General features: G+C 36.2%; 1 protein-coding gene across 3 annotated transcripts; it reads right to left on the bottom strand.

The window, feature by feature from the left end:
• Positions 1–554: 554 nt before the first annotated feature.
• Positions 555–23179, bottom strand: LOC133841699 (cell death protein hid). 3 transcript variants are annotated; one of them, XM_062274372.1, is made up of 4 exons: positions 22051–23135; positions 8551–9100; positions 7229–7487; positions 555–650 (listed from the first exon to the last, which is right to left on the bottom strand). In XM_062274372.1, exons 1-4 carry the CDS (start codon positions 22421–22423, stop codon positions 570–572), a joined length of 1263 nt encoding a protein of 420 aa, XP_062130356.1. In that variant the 5' UTR covers positions 22424–23135; the 3' UTR covers positions 555–569. The 3 variants fall into 3 exon arrangements, with proteins under 3 accessions (XP_062130356.1, XP_062130358.1, XP_062130355.1); XM_062274374.1 differs by lacking the exon at positions 555–650 and adding an exon at positions 3237–4924 and having other exon boundaries at positions 22051–23126; XM_062274371.1 differs by lacking the exon at positions 555–650 and adding an exon at positions 5862–5975 and having other exon boundaries at positions 22051–23179.
• Positions 23180–24887: the final 1708 nt, after the last annotated feature.

The following is a 24887-nucleotide window of genomic DNA, read 5'->3' on the forward strand; positions in this document are numbered from 1 at the left end:
AATGAGGCATCAATGCACAAAAATTTAAAATTAGTTGCATTAAAATATTGCCTCTGGATTAGCTGAAATTTGCGTTTGAATTGGTTGACCTCTTAAACCACTTCCGTTTTGTGTCCCGTGCGAATCACTTGACTTCTGCAATTATCTTCTAAATGAAAAAATACCCATCATCAATCTTTGCACCAATGAAAGAGCTAATAAAATGCTGTACATTAAGCGTTTCAGTTGAAAAAAAAAACGTTTCCTTTTTGCCGTGTTTTTACTTTGAACGCGTACGAATGTCCCGTGCGCGATTTTGGAAATGCCCATATATATATTGTTCTTGTGTCCCGTCAACCATCCATAACTTTATACACATCTATATTTTAGGGGTTCTCATCAGTTGATTCTGTACGATTTTATGACTTTACCCTTTTACAGCTCGATTTTTCGTTGATAAACTTATTGAATAGTATATGCTATATAAATGTATATTTATATGGGATTACAATGTTCATTAAATAAATGTTGTTGTTGTTGTTGTTGTTAATGTTCTCGCATCTGGTTGTTGTTGTTGCTTTTGCTCGGCACTATCGTGTTGCAAAAAATCCACAGCCCATGGCAAGCACAAAGACGGTGACAACTGTCGGCCAAGTGAAGCTTTGTTGCTTCTGCAAGTAGAAAGAAAAACAATCGTTTTTTTATTATTTAATAGAAGTTAAAAATAATGCAATTGTAAATTGTAAACAAAGACAGTCTAAGCTGACTAAGTGCTCAAATGATTCATGTCGTCTTAGAATGTAAGTTTTATAAAAAAAATGGAACTTTATGAAAAGCACTCTCTAATTGACATTTCGAAAATGTTGTTAACTATGTCCAACTATATGATTTTACAACTTGTTATGTGGCCAACTCTATTACTGCTAAAATAGTCCCCAGGGGGACTAAATATGAAAAGTATAATTGATCGTTGAGCACGTGTCCCTTCCACTGATTGTTTGACCACAATGCCAGGTTCTCCACGCAAACACTCATTCTTTAAGCAAATCAAATTAATGTCAGTGACCTAAATACCTATAGTATATGAACTCGTATACATACATGTATATATGTGGTCAATGGCTGATCGAACGTGTACCTTAGTATATAGTGTGAAATATCATGTTTCCTGTTGTAATACATGAATGAAATGTTATTATTTATTTAAATAGAGTAGAAGGGTATTTGACTTTAAATTTGAAAGGTATTTAAGAAATACTTTGGCTTTGGCTGACAATCTGGTATATTTTAACACACTATGGTATATTTTTAAAAATATAGTAGTATACACCAAATTTAGCTTTTGGTATATTTTCTTGTGGTATATCAGAAATATTGTTGCATGGCCAAAAACGCTCACTTACTACGGGTCTTAGATCATCACTATTTTCCTTGCTTTGTTTTTTAGTTGATAACGGGTACCGAAAGAGCGCATATTCTGATTTATGCGTTTCCCTTATCAGACCAATTGTCTTGAGAGTTTCCAATGAATTCATAATTAGATCTCTTGCAAATTCGGTTTCGTCGGGGCTCATCAAGTAAGCCACATGTTGGACAATCTCATTCACTGATACAGCTCGTGTTGTGTCTCCCTGAATAGCAGTCAAAGCCTGTAGAACTCGACGATTCATTGACTGCTCTTGGTCAATGCTTTCCATATTTATTGAGTTCACAAATAAAGATTCTTCTAAAACAATTTCAATATAATTTTGCTCACTTATAGTAGTTTTGTTATTTCCAGTTCAAGTCGATTGCTTATAATGTTTTGAGGCAAAAAAATATCCAAGGGTCCAGAAGTCAAAGTTAACTTCGATGGGAATAAAAACAACAAAGTTTTGGTTTTCAAATTTTTATTGATTTTTTATATATTTTTTGTGCATGTTTTTGTTGTTGTTTTGTTTATAATTCTTCTTACATATATAATGTATGCGTGTTTATTTCATTTACATATATTTATATTTATATATATATGAAGATATATATATATATACTTTTGTCTTATGAACATATTCATGAGATCATAATGATATTATGTATTAAAATATTACAGCATAATATAAAATGTACAAGTTATAAAGTATAAGAAAAATTAATGAAATATGTTGAAAATGATGGGCTTGGCTTAAGACTATTCGATATCGATATCGATCGTTATCGTGGTTGAACTTAAGCTAGAACATGTGTTGCATCGCAGCTTTTTTTTCAACAAGTTGGCAGCACACATTTGTAACACACATTTTCACTTTCATTTTGGCACCAACAAATCTATACAAAAATGGCATTTGATTTTTGCGCTATGTACAAAAAATAGAGTTACGAATTACTTAAATTTTAAATTGGGGGAAAATTGCATGGATAAAAATTAAACAAATTTTCGCTATGTGATTTTTTGTTTTTGTTTTTGTTTCTTGCTTTTCTGCCTTGTTTCAGTTTATGGCAAACCAAAAATCGCGTTGACTTTTGGGCGCGCGGCCACAAAACTTTACCGAGATCATTGTGAAAACTAATTAGAATGAATCGGAGCAATCGATGATCGAAATATGTTGCCATCTTCAATCGAGGTGTCCGATTCACTTTAGAAAAATTTACAAAGAATTTTCAGAGTTTTTTTGTTTTTCGTTTTGTTTTTGTGTGTTTTTTTTTTGGATGGGCATGGAATACTTCTTTACAAATTATGATGTATGTGATCGAATATGTATCTATGTATGTTTTGATTAAAATATGTGTGTGAGAGACATGACGAAATTAAAAAAAAATAAACAAAATTCAAAAAAATAAAAAGAAATTTGCTCTACTGTTTACTATTTACGGCTCTCATATTAACTAGTATACTCGTATTTCTTTTCGAAATGAATAATAGCTTTTTCTTAGACCTAAAAAAAATATTGCTCTATTTACAGGCATTTAACGTACTTGAAATTTGTGTCAATCGACAAGTAGATAAACTGATTATAAAAACGTGGGTATTTAAACAAATGTAAACTAAAACGCTTGGCGCTCCTATCGCTAAACTTTTACATACTTAATTATACAATTATGTTTATTCTTAAATTACACATTTCTCATCGTGTTTAATGCAAGTAAAAATTGTTTGATGTAAATGATAAAAAAAATCCATGAGATCAATGCGATTTTTGGGAATAGTTTTTGTTATCTATTTTCTTTTTTTTTTGTTTCTTTTGTTTACAATTTGCTTACTATTTTTGTTTTTTTGTTTGTTTTGTTTATTTTGTCACTTTTCACGGTTCGATTAGCATTGAAACGTCAAGAAATTTGGCAAAAGTGTTGTGAAATTTACCACAGAAATGTGAATAACTTTGTGTTATGTTGACTTTTGACTTTGGCTATCGTATGGAGATCAATTGAGTTATGCCCTTTGCTGTTCGATTAATTTCCAGTTAAGAGATCATTCAACGTTGGCTTTTGAGAGTTAACCAAAGGTAGAACTTGTCCTTGCGGGGGAAAATTTCAAATTAAACTTTTGCGCAAATTTCTTGTCTGCACTGTGCGTTGTGCATCTATAAACTATAAACTATAAATTGTGAGACCAATTTGAAGAATGAACAAAATAATCCACATGATAAACGTCTGACTTAAATAACTATGAAATTTAACTAAAAACATGATAAATCATATAGACAAAATCATCACAAAAATGGCATATTAACTATATACAAAAAACACATTCTTCTTTCTTATCTTCATTTCATTTTTCTTTTTTTTTTGTGGCATTTTTTCTCTCTGATTTTTTCATTGATAACAATTAAAGCTAAATATTTTTGTTTGTTGACAATTTTCACTACTTTAAAGCAACAATTCAATTAAGTTGGGCGATTGCTACGAAATTCTTATTTAATAATAATATATGTAATTATTTTCTTGTAATTGAAATTACAAATCGAAGACATTGAAAAATTTGTTTGTTTGACAATCAAAAATATACAATTAAAATGATTGAAATCAACGCGGAAGCAAAATAAAAATTATTTTTATATTCACATTTATGTTTTTGTAGTTTTTTTTTTTTGTGAGTTTTGTTTTTTTTTTGTAAGTTGTATGAAATGCAAAAGCTAAATGCAAAATAGCAAAGAAAGAAAATGCTCAAACATTTAATTGCTAAGAGACCGGCCCACAATACATTATAAAAATGTATCTGTATATAATATTAAGTATCTCATCTGTTCTGTATGTATCTCAAAAAATGGCAGTTTAACTTGTTTCACTTTTCTAATACTTTTTAGTTTTTTGTTTTTGTTTGTTTAAAGTGTGTACAAAAATACGTTACGAGTCTTTAGCCAAAAAGCGTTACCAAAAAATATGTATTTAAGTTTGTAATTTGTTTTTCTTTTTTTTTAGCAAAAATATCTGTATTTTGTTTAGTCTTTAGCCAGTCTACAGTTTGCAATTGAGCAGTTTGAATGTTTTCTTAAGTAGTTCTTAAATGGATAGTCTATTCGTTTTGAGAGAAGTAATTTAGAATATAGTACGTTGAATGTACACATATCGTATGTGTATATAGTATGAATATATGTATATATATATATATATTGTTCTTGTGTCCCGTCAACCATCCATAACTTTATACACATCTATATTTTAGGGGTTCTCATCAGTTGATTCTGTACGATTTTATGACTTTACCTTTTACAGCTCGATTTTTCGTTGATAAACTTATTGAATAGTATATGTTATATAAATGTATATTTATATGGGATTACAATGTTCTATATGTTAGCCGATTTCACTATGGATCATTAAGTAAATGTTGGTGTTGTTGTTGTTAATGTTCTCGCATCTGGTTGTTGTTGTTGCTTTTGCTCGGCACTCATCGTGCTGCAAAAAATCCACAGCCCATGGCAAGCACAAAGACGGTGACAACTGTCGGCCAAGTGAAGCTTTGTTGTTTCTGCAAGTAAAAAGAAAAACAATCGTTTTTTTATTATTTAATAGAAGTTAAAAATAATGCAATTGTAAATTGTAAACAAAGACAGTCTAAGCTGACTAAGTGCTCAAATGATTCATGTCGTCTTAGAATGTAAGTTTTATAAAAACAATGGAACTTTATGAAAAGCACTCTTTTATTGACATTTCGAAAATGTTGTTAACTATGTCCAACTATTTGGTTTCACAACTTGTTACTGCTAAAATAGTCCCCGGGGGGGAATAAATATAGTTGATCGTTGAGCACGTGTCCCTTCCACTGATTGTTTGACCACAATGCCAAGTTCTCCACGCACTCATTCGTTAATCAATTGAAATGAATGTCAGTGACCTAAATACTTATAGTATATGAACTCGTATACATATGTATGTTCATATGTGGCCAATGGCTGATCGAACGTGTATCTTAGTATATGGTGGGAAATATCATGTTTCCTGTTGTAATACATGAATGAAAGTTTATAATTTTTTTAAATAGAGTAGAAGGGTACTTGACTTTAAATGTAAAAGTTATTTAAGAAATACTTAAATTGCTTTGGCTGACAATCTGGTATATTTTTAGCACACTATAGTATATTTTTGAATATTGTGCAACATCAATGTACCAAATATAGCCGTTGACAGTTTTTTAAAGTATTTCTGCAGTATATTAATATGGTATATTTAAAAATTAATACCACATTGTTTTACTATACTCTTGACATTCTTCAATGTTTCTTATTAAAAATCGATACCTTAAATTTGTTAAATTATTTGCATTATAATTTTACAATAAGCCACTCTGAATAATTACATTAGTTAACATTCATTACTCTTTTTCTCTTCTCAGTTTCCACACAAATTTTCTTCAACAACAACTTTAGTTTATTTCTAGCAATAACCTCTTCAACAGATTACAGCATTTTCTCACGATCTCATTACAGTGCGCTTCCGATAAAGCGAATCGAAAGCAGCACAGCTTCCCAAGAGAATTTGCTTCGTTTTTTTCTTCCCGTGCCGCCAAACTTGAGATAAGCCTGTCATTGCGCTCGCATATTACAAGTGTGCAAATGAATTGCAGAGAAATAAGTATACATGATAATGACGAATAAAAATGAAAATGAACTATGAGTGTAAATATATGTATATAGTACTTATGTATGTGTAAGTGAAGGTTACATTTCTTTTAATTGCGCAGGCAAAAAAAAGAAGGAGATGGAGAAGAGTTTAAATTGCATTCAAAGGGTCGCACACTAAATACCCTCTCCTCATAAGTTACTTATAATAAATGATGCTAATGAAAATGTCTTTATATGGAAATATATAGTGACGATTTAAATACAAATTTTGAAAATTGTAAGTTAGTTTAATCAGTGTCGATAATGAATATGAAGAAAATAAACAGAAAAAATTATTCCCTATTAAGTTTTATGTATTATTATATTTCTATAGCTTCATGTTTTACATACATATTTCTATATAATATTGTATTTTCATTCACTAAACCATAATATTCAGAATTACATATAAATATATATGCGCTTTGACGCGCCTCCTTTGCTGTGTCGCATATCGCTTGGCGATATCAATACACCCTCAGAAAGTATGCACAAGAAGTGCGCCCAGTTGTGTGACAATGCAACTTAAGCGCGTACATATTATTGACTATATAGTATACAAAAACATACAGATATAGTATATTTAGAAGTGAGTCTATAGCTCACAGCTGACAAAGGCTGACTCTTTGACTGACTAAACTACTATAGAAGCTCCAACAAGGGGGAGGAGAGTCGAAGGCGGGTGAATGCGAATGGGAATGGGAACGACACTTGTCTAGATTAACATAAAGCAGCGATGCAAAAGCCGCAGAGAAAGAGACAGAGCGACAGAGAGTGAGAGACAGAGACAGAGAGAGACGCGAGCAGCGCTGCGCAATTAATTTTTATCACACTTTTAGCATGTGCAAAGTTTTCCTGCCACCGCATTTGAAATATGCATGACTCCCAACTCCCGATTCGCGTTTCTCCATTCTCCATTCGCGATTCGCGTTTCTCGATTGGACTCTGACACTGACTCCTTGCGGGCAATTTGTCATTGGCTGTGCACTATTTTTAGTCGCATATTTTTGCTAGTTTGGGCTTTGACTAATGCCACAGCACGTGTCAAATACTTAAGCAGAGGAGGCAGCTCCCTCTCCTCTATATATGTATTTTCCATCTTCTGCCATCTGCCATGTTAATGAACTCGTATTTACATATATAAAGAATATATCTGAATCAGTTTTGCTTACCTTCTTGTCCTTCTCCGTTGCATCTCGCTGCTCGCTGTTGTTCTCCTCGCTCTCAGGACTTTCATTGTGGCTTTGATTATTGTTCGGATTACCGTTGCCGCTGTTCTTCTTCTTGCGCGGCGGTATGCGTCCATTGAACTCCTGAAGGCGTTCTCGTCCAGCCGTGAAATTATCATAACGATCGTCCCGCTCATCCCAGCTGGTCTCGTGATCGCTCTGATACTCGCGTTCATCTTCCCCCGTGGAGGTCTGTCGCTTGCTATAAATATAAAATAAGACATCATATTATCAGCATAAATACGATAACAACTTAATGATTGAATTTTCAATATTTGAAATATTACTTTTGCTAATAAAGTCAATTTAAAAAACGTTTACTTAATATAAGCTTTACATTGCTGCTTCTTTAAATTTCAGATATTATGCGTTAGTTTAGATTGCGAAATATAAACAATTTTATTCATATAAATTATACAAACTAGAGACATATTTTATAATACAAAAATTGTTCAAATGAATATTAAACATTTGTTGATTGATCTCATCAATTTTAATTCAGAATGCGGTCACTGTATTACTTCCTTAAACTATATACATGAAAATGTAATATAACTGCAAATATTCTTTGATTTCCGCATTTCAATAAATTTCAACCACAACAAATGATTCCAATCACAATTTGATTTGAGTTGCAGAAATTGAAGAGTTCCATATTTACTGTTCTTACAATTTCGAATTTCATTTCTGATCAATGATTATATTTTTGGTTGAAATATTCTTATATTATATATGCTCTATATATTATTTGAATTGGAATTGGGAAACTCTATGTTTTTTGATAATGTATTGGCAGATTTCTTTTTGGATTGAGAAAACAAAGCATAACTATAACATATAATATGTAATTAGTCAATTTAATTCAAAGTAAGTAAAAGTTGTATAAACTCTACTTAATAATTTGAACTCATCAGCAACCGCAAAGTGAATAATCTGAAATTGCGAAATTCCATTATTTTTCTTCCGCTTCAGATTGTAGATTTGTGGTTTAAACTAACTTTTGTGTATTAAAGGTAGTATTCTTTTCAATAATTTCTTTATTGACTTATTAATCAGCAAGCTAATCAGGGTGAATAAACTGAATTGAAATTGCAAGTTTCGAATTTCTTTACTGCCTTACTCGTAATTATTAGTTTTGTGGCTTGAACTAACTTTTGTGTGTTGAAAAGAAGTGTAAATTCTTCTCAACAATTTCATTGCTAACTCATTAAGCAGCAGCCTAATCAGGTTGAATACACTACCTAGAAAATAGATTAGCTACTCACCGTCTGGCCGCATCCGATTGGCTGCGATGCAATCGCATCTTGGGACCGCTTGGCGCCAGTGGAGTCGAAGCCAGCCCTAAGCCATGACCGTGCCGTAGATACGACGATGAGCTGGGCGTCGAGGTGGAAGCATTCGCCGTGTTCGGTGTCGGTGGCGGCGTGTAGGTGGCATAGTAGGCGCCAACGGGCAGTGGATGACCGCCGTATTGTGTCGATGAGGAGACGGAGGAGGCCGGATGATGGGGCAGCAAGTGTGTCGATTGCTGTGGATAGCTGTGACTGTAGTGCAACGGTGGCGCTGACTGCGGCGCCGGCGGTTGTCGTGGCATTGGCTGTGGTGTCGATGGCGCCGGATATGCTGGCGACCGGAAGTAGGGGATCTCCTCGCCGGCCGCAAAGCTGACGCTGGTGCGCGGTGTGCGGGGATGTGCCAAATGCGAGGCCGAGACACCGGGGTGGGCGAAGAAGAAGTCGGGGCCCGTGTAGCTCGGTGACTGAGCCATCGAACACGAGGGACTCGGCGGCGTCGGGTACTGGAAAATGTGCGGAGCTGCAAATAAAACAGAGACAGAGAGCGAGAGAAGAAAGAGCATGAATACATTATAATACTATATAGTTATGTATACTATAAATTGAGTGCCATTAATTATTAAAACAAAGCTGTCGACTGTCATTGGCCCTTTGTGACAATGCAAGGAAGTGTCTAAGGTCGACAGATGCATTGTGCGTTGAAACTGTAGCCATAAAAACGGCCTTAATTAAAGCAAGTCCTCGCCCAACAGCTGATCATAAAAGCGATCGTAAAGACAAGCATACAAAATCAAGTAGCGAACGTATCTGAAATGCAGCCGCTGCGCATCTTAAAGATAGCTGCTCTTTTGTGTAGTAAATTTCACAATCGAACAATTACTTAAAAGTATCTCAATGATGCGTTTTATAGGCACTACGCTAAAGTGTTCATAAAAGGCTGCAGATACGCTTTCAATAATGAAACAAAAAATATCTTTAAGGAGAAGCTTCAACTAAAGTATAAACATTTAACATACACTTAAAATAAATATTAAAAAAAATTGCAATAATGTAAAACAAAATAGTTTTTAAAAGCAGTTTAAACTATAGTATAAACATTCAACATTTACTTAAAATTTAATAAAATTGCAATAAAGTATCTTTTGCCTGCAATGCAACATCATTGATGCATATGGCTTTTTATTTAACGATATTATATTTGTCATATTTCATGCAAATCGAGAACAAAAGCCGTTGATAGCCGCTGCATCGCTGCATCGCTGCATCGCAGCGTTGTCCACTTGATATGCGCATAAATTGTGGCTGCGATTGAGCTGCGTTCGCCATATGATTTCTTAATGTTTATTTACTTAAAAAAGCAATTTAAGCGGCGACAAATGATTGATTGTAATGCAAAGTTTATACAAATCACTCGACAGCCCGATTGCTCGACCGAAACGATAATGTCTCAAGCAGCTAATTGCCCCGAGGGCAACTCAATGCACGTAACTTTGTCAGGCTAACTGACTGACTGGACACAGCTGCAGATGGAGATGGAGATGGAGATACAATAACTTGAGGTATACAGAAATAATGTCATTCAATGTCCAACCTGCAGGCGACTCTAATTTGCAGTTGACCCATTAGCCTTGAACTCGAATATCGCCAATCGCAGGTCGCGTAAAGTTTTACTGCTTCGCCTGCTGCAGCTGTTGTAGCTGCAGCTAGAAGAAACATAGAAATATCTGCGGTTAATTGCTGTGCCAGCGCCACTCCTTATGCCCAATGAATTTTGTATCTCGCAGATACGTTTTAGTGCCATTTGAAACTAGTTTGGCGCAACAGCTGCTGAGCTGCTAAGCTGCTGCACAGCTCACGTGTTTGCTGCTGTTGCGGCTGCTCCATCATCGTCATCGTCGTCATCAACATTGTAAAGGCTAACCTTGAAAATCTGCCAGTCCAACTCGCTGTCCAAGTCAGGCATCATTACACGACGACGACGCCGCACTCTTGTAGTATCTTTGTCCAGCTTTGCTTGCTTATATAACTAGCCAGAGCTTTAGCTTTGTGGTTGAGGTTGCGCTTGAGCTTGAGCTGGGCTCATGCTGGTGCCTTTATGATGAGGCTGCTGGCGCATTGAAAATGTTACTACTAATTGCAAATTGTGTGGAAAATTATTTGCCAAGTGTTAAAATTGCATTTGCATATGAGTATCTCTCAACGACTGACTGTCTGTCTATACCTTTTTTTTATTACTTATGTGGGCACAACTGAGCGGAGCTAAATTGTGATAAATTCTGTGACTTTGACTTAGAAATTTGAAAGAAATACTGTGTAATAGAGCCAGTTTATTTTGTATAGCTTTTATACCGTTAATAAAGCTTTAGATGTAAAATAAAATTACAGTTTTTATGATTCTTGAAAATTTTGTTGCAATCAGATGAAATTGTAGAAACTTGAGAAATAATTTTCTATGCCAAAGAACTTATGCAGTTAATTTAATTAGGTATATTTTGCACTTTATGGTATATTTAGATATTAGTAGTATTTTAATATACCAAATTTGCATTCATACTTTTATACTTATTAATCCATTTTGTCGGATATTTGGTACTCTAGTTCCCAATCTGGTATATTTGATAAGCTATGGTATATTTTGATTGTAGTAGTATATTAATATACCAAATATAGATTTATACTTTTATACTTTTTAACCTTTTATTGCTCAAAAACTTGTATATTTCTTTGTTTTTTTTTTTTGGCTGTACTCTTTCTTCCTCTATGGTATATTTTGAATGTTTTAGTATATCAATATACCAAATACAGCCTTCACACTATTATAGCTTTCTTTTCTATTCTATATAATATTTCTTATATTGTTTCTTCTTTTGAAATATTCTTTCACATTTTCCAACAAATTGTTTAACCAATAAATAAATTATTAACTCTACTTGACTTGCAGTCACTGTGATCAAATCACGCTTCGTGTTCGCGCTTGGCATCACTGGCTGCGCGTTTAGGACGTTTATGGCACCTTAACATTTTTGTTGTTGTCATTTTATGATCGCATCTCGATGCGGGCGCTGCAACAGCAACAACAACAACAACAACAGCTGAGCAACAACAATTGCATTTGTTGCAGTTCGTTATTGTTGTTTTAGCTGGTGACGAAACGTGACCAATTGTTTTTGCCATTGTTTTGTTTTGTTTCATGTTTTTATTTCTGCATTTGTTAATACAGAGTCGAAGCAAAATGTTTAATTGAATTGCGACTGCATCAAGGGATTAATAACGCGACGGAGGGAGGAGGGAGGAGGGTTTAGTAGTTAGGAGTTAGGTGTGGCTAGATTTGTCGCATCTGTTAGTGCAATTATATGTATGTATGTATGTATAATTCACTTTAATTTTTCATACTGGCATGTTGCAACAATTGTTAAGGCCAATGTGCAACAGCAGCAGCTGACAAACATCAATCAGTGGAGCACAGCACAGCAAAGCAAAGCGACTTTAGTCTTGGCTTAAAGTGAAGCTAAGCAGAACCGAAGCCGAAGCAAAGCTCAAGAACAAAACGTGAACAATGTGGCACTCTGTGTGTGTGTTACGCTTAACTTGCCACAAAAGAACAAAACGTTGTGCGCGCACTTTGATTACATGTCAGAGAGACAGAAAGACAGAGGGAAAGACAGACCCGCAGCATATGCGCGGCTGCTGCTCATTATGGCCTTGAAGTGCTTGGCTGGCAAAAAAAAGCGGCAACAACTGAAATAACAACAACTAAACAACGAGTATGAAATTGCGTCGAAATCGAAATTGAAACGAGTTTCAATGCGCTTGCCTGACACACTGACATCGACTCTTTAACTTGGTCACTGGCAGTGGCTTAGAAATATGCAGCAAGCTGATTAATCATAAATATATATAATAAAGCATATATAGTTCGATATCTGATTGGCACATCTTGTGCTTTCTTTCCACGAAACACGCAACTTTGGCTTGTCAACTGTCATTGTGAACACTGAGCCACGCTGATGTTTATTGATGAGCTGCAGTGGCAGCAGCAACCACAAGAGCAACAACCACAACAGCAGCAACCACAACATCTACAGCAACCAAAGCAACCACAACAACAACCGCAACAACTTCAACTCTCAGTTGACAGCACAAAGCCTTTAGTTTACTTCTCTGTCGTTGCATAATTCCCCGCTGAGTGAAAAGAATGTCAAAAAATTGGCATTACCAAATGTTATCCCTCCGCCTCCTTGCCACACCTGATACGCCCCCAAAACAAGCACACACTCATGACATATCAAACTGAATTGAATTCAGCTCTTTTTAAGGCGATTTGCTGGATTGTCACGACGATGCAACAGCGGCGACAACGCGCTACAAATTTGGTGGAACTCAACTCGACTCGCATCACATTTCTGTATGTCGCGTTAATTAGGCGAGGCTGCTGCTGTATTTGCATACCCTGCAGTTATAGGCAAGGCATAGTTGGGTATTTTCACTATATAAAAAGCATATTAAGTCGACTCTTCTTTAAATTCTATATCAATTCATTTCAACAGTGAATTCATTATTACTGTGTTTGAAGTAAATGAAAATGTTTCAAGTTGTTGTGAGTTTACAATACATAACATAGAAATAAATAATAAATAAATAAATAAATAAATAAATAATAATTTTAATTATGTTGAACCTTTTCAAATAAATAAACAAAGTTTCCTGAGATTTCTGTTACTGTTAAGCGAAATAAAAGTGTTTTGAAAATCATGCCAAAACCCAGAAGTATCTCAAAGTCTCTTACATACTAACTCCCCAGTCAATCAGACCCAAGTTCGCAGCCATTTCATGAGCAACCAGCTAACGGTATTATTTGTCACGTCTCATCCCAAATTCGCATGCTCCAATGCGCATGCGACTCATGGTCAACTGACTAATTGCTGCACTGTTTTCTGTTTTTGTTTGCTTTTTTTGTGGTTAACTTTAGCAGGAAGTCGCATAGCTTGTTAAACTAGCCGATAATTGTGAGCTTAAAAAGAAATCGCAGCCGCGTTGTTAACAGCTTCTTGGCTACATAATTGCACAGATGACAAATGTTCTAGTCCCAATTTTGGTAGCAAACGAAACGAGTTAAAAAATGAACACGAAATTGAATGTCAATCAACAGGTGCTGAGAGATCAATAAATGGATTCAATCCGATTGCCATATCGAACTTTTAATTACCAATTTTGGTAACGCTAATTAGCCATTTGTGTAATGCGATTTACCGTTGTTTGTTTTGTTCTTTACAAATTTGGTAACTGATTAAAAATGCGGAAGTTTTTGCGTGTGGCGATGAAAGTGTTCTGAGTCATTGGAAATGACGAAGGAGAAAGTTTTTTTTTGTTTTGTCCGCATTAGAATCGGGAATAAAACATTGAAACAAAGAAAAGACTTTAAATTAAATTGCGAAATTGTTGATTTAATAAATGCAAACAGCTGCTGAAAAAAAGTAACGATTCTAATACTAAATGAATGGCAAGCGATAATCGCAGCTAATGAATGAAGAACGCAGTAAACGAGGTCAGTTCGCAGATTACGTATACGACTCGGTTTTATTACGTATGCTTATGTTGTGTCGCCACAAACGCCTAATGAAGCTGATGAGGCATCTTTCTGTTCTGTTCTGTGATTCGCGCTTCAAGCTTCGCTGCCCAAGCGTGAGGCGTGCAAATCATATACAAAAAATACTATATCAACAAAAAAATACTAACTATTTTTTAAACTGTGCAATTTGCGCTAAGCGTTTCATGTGCAAGGTTAAACAGCCAATTGAAAAAATGCGTGTCGAACGCGTGCCTCCTAAAAAGATTGCAACTGCAACTGCAACGGATTTTTATGTTGCACAAATTAAACTCACTTTGTGGAGCACTTGAAGCACACGCAAAGCCAGCGGCAGAGCTAGAGTAATTATCATTTAGTTTGATTTAATTGCCAGAGAATTCATTAAACGATTTATTGCTCAATGCGAAACGCATTTCAAAGGCATCAGTTTATGCTGCGTTTTGTCTTCCCACTGGAATGAGGCAGTGCCACAAAACCCAGAAGTGCATGCCACAATCTTTCTCTGTTTCGATTGTGATGCGATTCGCAGGCATGTCAAACAAATGTCTGAAAATAGCTCAAATGCTTAGCAAGTGAGAGTGGCAGAGACTGAGACTTCCAGATACGAGTACTTAGTATATATCTTGATATTTACTGTAGGTAGATCAAATATTGAATTACAAAACGAACATTTAAAAGTGTATTTGATAAAGAGAACATGATAAAATACTCTGCATATTTGTTGCAATTGCAATTCATATTATTTAATGTTATTTAAAGAGCAGAAAGTGTAAATCACATTTTCTATTATTGATTGATTTTTATTATACATATTAAAAATAGGTTTCATATTAATTTCTTATATTTAAAAATGAGTTCATAATAAAATTTTCAGTATAATAACAGAAATTGAATTTCACATTATTTTGTTTTATTGAAAAAGAAGATTATGATGATATACTCTGTGTAAATATTGAAATGAACAAATAAAAACAAGCAGAACAAGGCAATAAGATACTTTGTAGAGAGATTGATATTTTATTTCATATTTTTAGAGTTATTTCTTGCTTCTGAATCAAAATTAATTACTTATAATAAATGAGTCTATTCATTTACTGAGCCTCAAAGTTGCCAACAACTAGGCTTAATAGTGACTTTATTAATTAAAGTTCAACTCAGAGATACTCTATAGTTTTTAAATAGAGCATGACGATAAGATACTCATTTTATGATTATTATTTTTAAAATATGTAAAAATCTTAATTCTTTTTCTATTTCAAAAAATATAAATACAATTTTTCATATATTTTTTATCATTTTATAAGAAATATATCAGAAAATTCTATACTTCCCCCATTCTTTTGTGGACAGTAAAGTTGCCAGCAGCTAAGCTTAATAATCGAGTTGACTCTTGACTATTCTTGCTTTAAAGATAATCTTCTCCACTTGCAATGCCTTTGACAAGCTCTAAAGCTCATCGATGCGCTGCTTTGCATGTTCAATATTTTATAAACGACAGACAAGCTGCAATTTTGCAATTTATCGACTTTGGGCAGACAAAGCGAAGCGACGTCACAGCTCACAGCTACAAAAAAGAGACGCTGGCTAAAAGACCGAAGAGAAAAAGACAGTCAACAGACAATGCAATGAAGCTTCGTGTGTTTTTTTATTTTTGCGTATTTGGTGAAGCGCGTTATCAAATAGTCTCGAGTATCGATTGAAATCCCACGCAATTTGCTATGTTTTATCGTGTTAACAGAATTCCGTCGTTGCATTGCATAAACAAACAAGTGAGGCAGCAAAACGAAACTGAGTCAACGCATCGCGTAATGTGAGAATGTCTTTAATAAACAATCAAATGCGATTAATAAATGTGCAAACAAAATGCTAACAACAATTAACGTCGCACATTGAAATTGAGCTGCGAGATTGGGGGAAGAGGCGACTCGATGTGGACACGAGAGCAGCGAGTGGTCAGCACACACGAGTTGCTGCCACAAGCAAAGTGGCAGCAGCTAAAAAAAGAAGGGAAGAGGGGAGGGGAAAGGGCAGGCGGATGACGAAGCGAAGACAGCGCGTCTGCCGCGACTGCTCTTCATTTATTATTATTTTTATGTTTATATTCATTTTTTTGTTTACTGATTTATTACTATTCGCGTTGTAAAACGTGCAGTTTGTCGTTTATTTCTTTTGCATGTGGCTTTGCAATTGAATTTAATTGCGTTTCATCTCGCTGATCGATAGCTGACCAGGGGTCGTATACGTAATATTATGATTATCTCTCTTATATTTTTGCGTTGTTAATTGCGCTGACTAAACTCAAGTTGAGGAATTTCTCTGCTTAATCAAAAGTGTCGCTTCTAAGTGGAAGCTGCTTCTGCCAATTATCACAAGTTTGAAAAGCATATCCTGTTTCTTAGTTTTTTGCTTCCTTTTGATACGGTTTCTTTTTTTTTGAGCACTCTTGCCATTTCTTTTGTCTGAAGGACAAGCGCTGTGTCTAGGCTCAATTTCATAACAAAAACTTGAGCACGTTTCAACTAGCTTCTCACACTTGGAATCGCATCAGCAGCAGCGCCTCAATGCAAACAATTTAGCACGGCTCCGGCGACGTGTGAGACTTAATCAAAAGCCAACTAGACACCCAACCAGACTCAGACTGCAAGTCAGTCATTCAGTCAGTTAGTCATTCAGTCAGTCACTTGGCTTGCTTCGCTTCGCAGTGTTAGTGTCAAGTCTTTTGAGCTGCTTTCGTGCTTTACTTATTAAGCAAAGTGCCTGGCGGCCATTTAAACTTGAAATGTGTGAAGAAAGTTCATTGCGCCGCGTTTTTTTTAAAGGCGTTTTATAGTTGCAGCTGCAAGCCAAAGCAAAACAGTTGCAATATTTTCGCACTTTTCGAGTTGATGGCAAATGTTGCATGCCACAACCGATTGCTAGCTGCAATTAATGATAGAAGCTAGAAGCTTTGCCGCATTTGGAGATTTGCATAAAAGCAGCGGGCGCAAAACCAATTCACGGTCAATGCGAAAGCAAAGCACGAAGCAGAAGATGACAACAACTGCAATGACAATAACAGCAACAACAGCAGCAGCGAGAACATCAGCAAAAGCAGCAAGAAGAGCAGCAACAACAACAAGAGCAATGACAATAGCAGCAACAACAACAGCAGCAATAACATCAGCAGAAGCAGAGGAGACAATAATAGCAAAAATAACAGCAACAACAGTAGCAGCAGCATCAACAAGAGACAACAACAACAGAAACAGTAGCAAGAACAACAACAACCACAGCAAGTATAACAGCAGCAGCATCAGAGGAGACAATAACAACAACAACCACAGCAGCCAAGACAACAACAAAACCCTAGAAAACAATCAAAAAAAGCTAAAGCAAAGCATAGGCAAAAAATCAAGGCAAAGCACACACACACACACACACACACACACTAATACACTCCCCTCTCACACACACACACACTCTCGCTACATATGCTCTCTCTACGCTCTCTCTAGCATCTCTCCCTCTCCCTTTTGCGCACATAAATCAGAGGCTCGCCTGGCAACAGAGCCAAAAGCAAATTTGCATTTGTGCAGCCGCAAAGTGCAAAAAGGAAATGCAAATGAAGATGATGACGCTGACGCTGACGCTGAGTGATGATGATAATGATGATGAAGTTGGCAACACTGCCACATAATGAAGTTGGCAACGCTGTCGCTGCTGTTCAATGTTGTTGCCTGTGGTGTAGGCTGTACAAATGCGCTGTGACTTTGGCAATGAGATAATGAGCAGCACACCCCACTCTCTCTCTCTTTCTATCTCTCTCTGCGCATGCTGCCGCAATGTTTGTCAGCTGTTGCCAGGTCAGCAACAGCAGCAACAGGAACAGGAAAAAAAGGCTCGCCATGTTTGCCGCCATTTTTTTTTGTTGCTACTGCAGCAATTTCCGTTGCCGACGCAGCGACGAAGTTGCTGAGCAAAACAAACTGCGCGCAAAAAAATGTCAAGAGCGGCAGCGACGTCGGCAGCAGAAACAACGCCTAGCAGCAACAGCTGTTGGCAACAGCGACAGCAACAACAACATTTGGCCCGAATGATGCGAATGGCCAGGCCAAAAGAGAGCAGCCAAAACGGCGTCGCTTTTAGTCAGATTACAGCAGCGAAACAGAGAGAGAGAGAGAGAGAGATAGAAAGAGAGTGAGAGGCAAGTGTTTGTGCCACACGCTGTCATTGCACCTTTTGTTGGGCTCGCTTTTTTTTAAGGGCGGGTTGCCGAGCCGCTTAAGCAACTTAGGTGCCCTTAAACCCCTCCCCCCCCGCGCCTAAAGCTCCACACAAAAGGCGAGCTGGGGGTTGGGTTTAGGGGTTGAGTTCTTTTTAGGCTCGTATTTGGGGGATGGCAGCATCAACAACGTTGATGACTAAGCGTTGCCTGCTGCCTCGGTTGTTGCCTCTTCCATTTCAAGATGCTGCGGCAAAAAAAATATGTATGAAAAATACAAAAAAAAAAACAAAATGAATAACGGTAGCTTAGGGGTTACTATGCATATAGACTTTGGCAGCAGAAGGCAACCCTATAAAATAGGGTTCGGGTTTAAGTTGGTGCCCGTCAAGTGCTTAAAGCATTGTTCACTAGTTTTGAGATGGTTTTGTGGATGTGTTACTATTACATAAATTATGCACTCCAGCGACAGCTTATGATAACATACACAGGAAACGAAGGGCGCAATTGCCTGAGGATAATATTTAATAGATAGGAAAATAAACGAGAAGTTACCAAGTGAGAGTTAGGAACAGAAAAAACTGTTATTGATGTGGAGATTGATATGGAGAGTAAAGAAGGCAAAGACAGAGGAGATCTTCAACTTTGTAACTGAGTAAACAGATAAATGAAATTTGTAGTTTTAAGACTAAGGTCTAATCTATTGTTAGTCAATACCTTAGAAGTAATGAAAAACAAACTTTCTTTATATTCTATAACATTATTTAAATACATTTGTTAATAAAACACAAAAACATAATAAAGTGTCGTTTGAAAATTTAAAATACCATTGTCATTCCTTTCATTTCCTTTTTTAAATAAGTAAACTAAAGATTCTTGCAACAATTAATCAAAAAATTGATTTTTTAGATGTAATTTAGTCATCCATAAAAGTTTCTTTAAAAAGCTGCTTAATATAATACTTTAATTTACTTTTTGTAATAGTTAATTAAAATATTATATGAAGTAGATTTTTAAGGAATCATTTTTGAAGAAAGAATTTACGATAAAACTGATATTTTAAAGTTCACGGCTGTAGATATATATAACTACATAATAAAGACAAATTATTTTAATAGAAAAGATAACTTATAATCTGTTTAGGTAAAATGTACAAAAAATATTGACACAACGAAGAATTAAAAAAGAGTCTTTAAAAAACTCGCAATATATCCATAACAAAACGAAATAATTACGCCAATGCAGCTACCGATCGTATAAATTTCTTATAAGTTGACTTTATCAAAAGAATATTATTTTTCGTTGATTGCAATTACTAGTAAACATGACTCATTTGTGTAGGGAATTCTCTTCGAGTGCTGAGCATTCGCTTGTGATTTTGCTTATGCTTATCGCAGTTATAAATAATAACAAGTCAAGCCACAGCTGAGCGTGCTGACAGTTGTAAAGAAGTAAGAAAATTGAAAATACTTTACGAAAAACAAAAACGTGAAAAATTGTTTTTCTCAGCTTTGAAACCGCAGCGTCGATGACAGGGGGCAGCAACAAAAAGTCTGAAAAAGTCTGTCAAGAGACCGCAAAAACCAACATAAAACAGTTATAATGTAGCCGCATTGACCACGTTCAAAAAACCAAAAATGGCCCAGAAAATGGCTATTTAAACAGCCGTTAAATGGAAAAACACTTTGTTTGGAGCCCTTGCACCCCCCGCAGCAGCAGCAGCCGTGTTGCCTAAGGTCAAATGGCGTTTAATAATTTGGGTTAGTGGCTTGCGCGCAACGACTGTTGCCCCGAAAAGATACAAGATACATATCTAATAGATACACAATTCGAATAAGACATTCGACTGCAATCGGCGCGTGCCAATTAAATGAGCAACAAGCTTCATGCAACAGCAGCAGCAGCAGCAGCTGGTCAACATTCGGCCAAGCACACGCCCACCTTTTGGACTGGTTGCAAGTAAATAAATCGCATGACACAGTCGCAGCTACCCACAACAAACAAGATACACAGATACAAAGATACATCGAGCTAATGGAAACGCTGGACATGTTGAGCTAATCAGCGTCTCATTTGGGGCAGCGGATAAAAATGGCTGAATCAGCTGAAGAATTGGGAGGGTAATTCTTCTATTGGGAAGCAAATTGAGATATATAATATATAGCAGCTGATTATTCCATAAATATTGGAATTATATAAAAATATTCAATTTATTTGAGTAGTTTTGTTTTATGAATATTTACAAATATGTTAAAATTGTCGATCAGTTTTTATTGTAGAATTGTTAAAGGACTTCAAAAAAGGAAATATAATATATCAACTGATTTGTTCAATTACTCGAAATACATAGAAATATATTGGAGAATATTTAATTTACTTTAATATAATACTTTCAACAGTTGCAAAAATGTTAAAATTATCGATCAGTTTTGATTTTAGAATTATTTTATGATTTCTAAAATGAAGATAGAAATCTTCTAATGATTGTAAAATTACTTAAAATTGTTTTTGAGCATATTGAAGAATATTAAATCTAAACCAATACATTGAATACTTGATAATGTGTTGAAATTATCGATCACTTTTGATTTTCGAAATATATGTATCTCAATGTTCTCTATAAGCTACAATTCATATCTATTCAACTGTTCCAAACTATTGGAAAACATTATATTTACTTAAATACTTTCTTTTATGAATAGTTAAAATATTTGTTGTTTAATTATCTGTTATTAAAATATATTTTCCAGCTCATTGTTCAATTACTATTGGAAGCAATTATTGATATTATATATAATTGATTTCTATATTTCTTTATACGAATACTTGATAATTTATTTAATTTATCGATCTATTGTTTTATTAATTTAGGTGCTTTTAAATAGCTGATCTTTCAATTGCTATTAAAAGAATTGCTTAAAATTCAATTTAGCTTTATACTTTTCTAAGGATTTCTTGAATGTTGAATTTATCGATCTTTCTTTTTTTGTAGAATTTGTAAATTGAACTTTTTGCAATCAAGTTTGTTACTTTTAAAAGAATTGCTAAATATTCAATATACTGTTCTCGCTCACATTTCATTGTGAAATTTATCATATATATTTACAATTTTCTTACACAAATTTTGGTAAAAGAAATTTGTGTTCTTTTATATAGTTACTTTTGATTTATTAAGATACTATTGATATTGTCCCTTAAATTCGAATTGTCTTTTAATTTTGATGTTGACCTTATTTCAACAAGTTTTCTACCCCAAGACGCAGTCCCTTCCCTTATTTAATTCCTGTTTTTTTACCCCGTTTTACAAGTTGTCGGCAATTTATCAGAAGTGGCTAAAATGTCATGCGATGTACGTCAAGAGATCTTTGGCTGTAATTCGATGCCCCATTTGTTGTTGCTGCTGTTGTGGCCTGATAAGCAAAGACAACAAAGTGCTGACCATGCACAAACATTCTTTTTTTTTGAGTCAGAGAGAGAGAGAGAGAGAAAGACAAAAGGCAAAACGAATGAAGCTCGACAAATTGCAGTGAGAGAATGAGTCAACAACCTTGAAAAGTGAAACCAACGGCCGAAAAGGAAATGCAGTCAAGTGGCCCCAAACAAACTTGGCTAATTAGTGCAGTGGCAAAAGCAAAAAAAAAAGAAGTAAGAAATAAAGTGACCCATTTGATGGAGAACTTACCCGTGGCATTGCCATTGAACTGGTAGCGTTGATGGAGATGCTGTTGATACCATTCACAGAGGGCGGTCAGCACTTGGTCGTTGGGCATTGTCAATGGCGATGGCATCGGCGTCTGCGTGGCCGAGCTCGTTGTGTTTGGGGACTGTGAGGCGATGCTGCTGGCGCCATCCGACGAAACACCCGACGACGACGAAGAGGATGAAGATGAGGAGGAGGAGGAGGATGATGCTGTCGACGAGCCGGATGCCGACGATGATGAAGTAGACGACGACGACGCGGAGGAGGAGGAGGAGGAGGAGATGCCCGAGGTGCCCGCTGAACTCGAGGCAATGTCATCGTTGCCGCCCTCGGGCAGATAAAAGGGCACGGCCATTGTTATTGTTGTTGTTGTTGGTGTTGCTGTTGTTGTTATTGTCGTTCGTTGAGGACCAAAAACTCCTGCGGTTTATGCACTGCACACAGTCTGTGGTTATCGAATTTGTTATCGAAACACAACTTTTGTCCTGCTCTGCCTGCTTTATAGTATAGTATATTCTGGCTCTGAAGAACTTTTCTGTTGTTGTCTCTGTTTTATTTTTGGGCGTGCACTTGTCGATTTGTTAATTGATTTTGTATTTCTTGTGCAATATTTTGAACATTAAGAATGGCAGCATTTTCAGCACAAAACACTCTTCAAAGTATTTTCAAAAAGATTCTTTATTTCATTGATATTTACGTTTAGTACACTTTTCGTTTTTTTATTGTTAGTTTAGTTTGATTTGACTTTGTTCGCATTTCTCATAAAGCTCGCGCAATTTATTTAAAAACACAAAAAATGGCAGAAGAGACTGGAAGCACTTAAAACGTGTCGTGTGTGTTTGTGTATGTAAAACTTCAAACTTCGGATTTTTCTTCTTATCCAACTTTGTTTTCAGTGTTGTTATGTTTGGGTGTTTGTATTAATTTGTTTCTGTTTTGTTTTTGGGTTGAGGAGAAAACACGTCTTACTCGCTTCGCGGCTGAACTGAACTGAACCGAACGGAGCTAAACTGTCTGCGCTGTGCGGCGCAATGCGAGTCACACACAGTCCGAGTATCCGCAAGATACGCGTTTAAACAACACCAACAGCAACAAACACAGCAACAAAGAACGAGACTCAAATTAAGAGAGCATAATTGAGCATGGGAGCAGAGGGAGAGCCAGATGCAGCGCAGCAGAGCAGCGCGGCAGAATGCAGCCTAGGCACATGCACATAGCATGGCAGGTAGTGAGTGAGTGAGTGAGTGAGTGAACGAGAGCGGGGGACACAGCGGGGAGCCCAGCAGCGTTGTCGACGCCAACGCTGCCATAAAGCAAAACCAAAAGAGAAAAAAATATACATTGGAAGCAAGAAAAAAATAAAACGGCAAAGAAGAAGCAGCTATAAATTCAGCCTGTTCTCATTGCGCTCTTTCAGCATGAGAGTGAGTGAGTAGGCGGCACACAGTGTGCTCGTGTGTGTGTGAGCTGCATGCGCGTGTGTGTGTGAGAGAGACTGGGAGTGCGAGTGCGAGGCAGCACAAAGATCTTGTTGAGCAGGTAACAAAAGCAACAACAACGAGACCAGGCAGCGACGTAGCAGAGCAGAGCGAACGTTGAAGCAAAACAAAAAATGCAATTGCAGGCACAAAGTCTGAGTCTGAGCTAAGAAAAGAGTGAGAGCGAGAGACAGTGTGAGTATGAGAGCATAAGCCTCGCTCTTAGTTACATAGTAAGGATGTATTTATGCCAGTTGACGCAACGCTGAGATACTCTGCAAGTAAGTAAAGTAGTAAGTAGTAGGCAGGTTGAAACTTGCTTGAGCTGGACTTGAGTAGTTCTTAAATAGTAGTAGATGGAGTTTTATTTCTAATACTAGTTTACTACTTTTTCTTGACTACTTTTTAGGCAATACTCTTCTAACTAGCATTCGCTGCACTGCGTTTGATTCTGACCAATTTCACAATGTATTCAAAGTGCTTGCAGCATGCAAACCTGTTTCACAGTAACACGCCCCCTCTCTATCCCCCTCTGTTATCCACACGCAACAACTGTGCAAACAGGCTCTCAAATTATGCTACATCATTCTCTCTCGCATGCGCCTCCTTCGAATATTTTGCGCGCGCGAAACAGCCGACTAAAAGAGAATTGCAAAATTATGCAAATTGCGTTTTAGTTGCATATAACGTTAGAAAAGTTGATATAATATACAAATATAAACAATTATATTTAAACATGGAATGTTCTTTGTTCGGCCAGTTATCGATAAGTAGCGTCAATCGATCTTTTATCGATCATGAACTAATTACAATCTATTCACCACGTAATGCTTTTGATACGGAAGCGAAGTGCTGATAGTGTCATACAATGTGATAAAGATAAAACGAGGCAGTGACATGGCGTGTTGCAAGGATTGCCCGAGATGATGAAATTCAAATAAAAAACATGAACATGACTGCGCATGCAACAAGCGAAGAGGTGCAAAGCGGACCAGGCGAGGAGAGGGAAGCAAACACACACACTCTCTCTCACACACTTGAAGAATAACAGAAAAGGAGGCTCGGTTATTTTGATTTATGCTCCACATCGTTTTGCTTTAGTTTGATTTGCAATTTTTTTTTGTGCTCTTATTCGTCTTCTGTCGTTTTTTTCGTTCTTTATCACAAAGCTTTTTCATTAGGGATTCCAATTACTTGACTGCGAGTCTTTCAGCATTCTGGGATGGTGGAGTGGTTAAAGGAAGGAGGGGGAGAGGAGAGGGCGAGAGATGGAGGCACAGTGGGGCAGGGGCATTGATTTGGGCCGGTTTGCTGTTGCAGCTGCCTGTTGATTTCTTTTGT

Source organism: Drosophila sulfurigaster, chromosome 3 (assembly GCF_023558435.1).
Source record: "Drosophila sulfurigaster albostrigata strain 15112-1811.04 chromosome 3, ASM2355843v2, whole genome shotgun sequence".
Lineage (NCBI taxonomy): Eukaryota > Metazoa > Arthropoda > Insecta > Diptera > Drosophilidae > Drosophila > Drosophila sulfurigaster.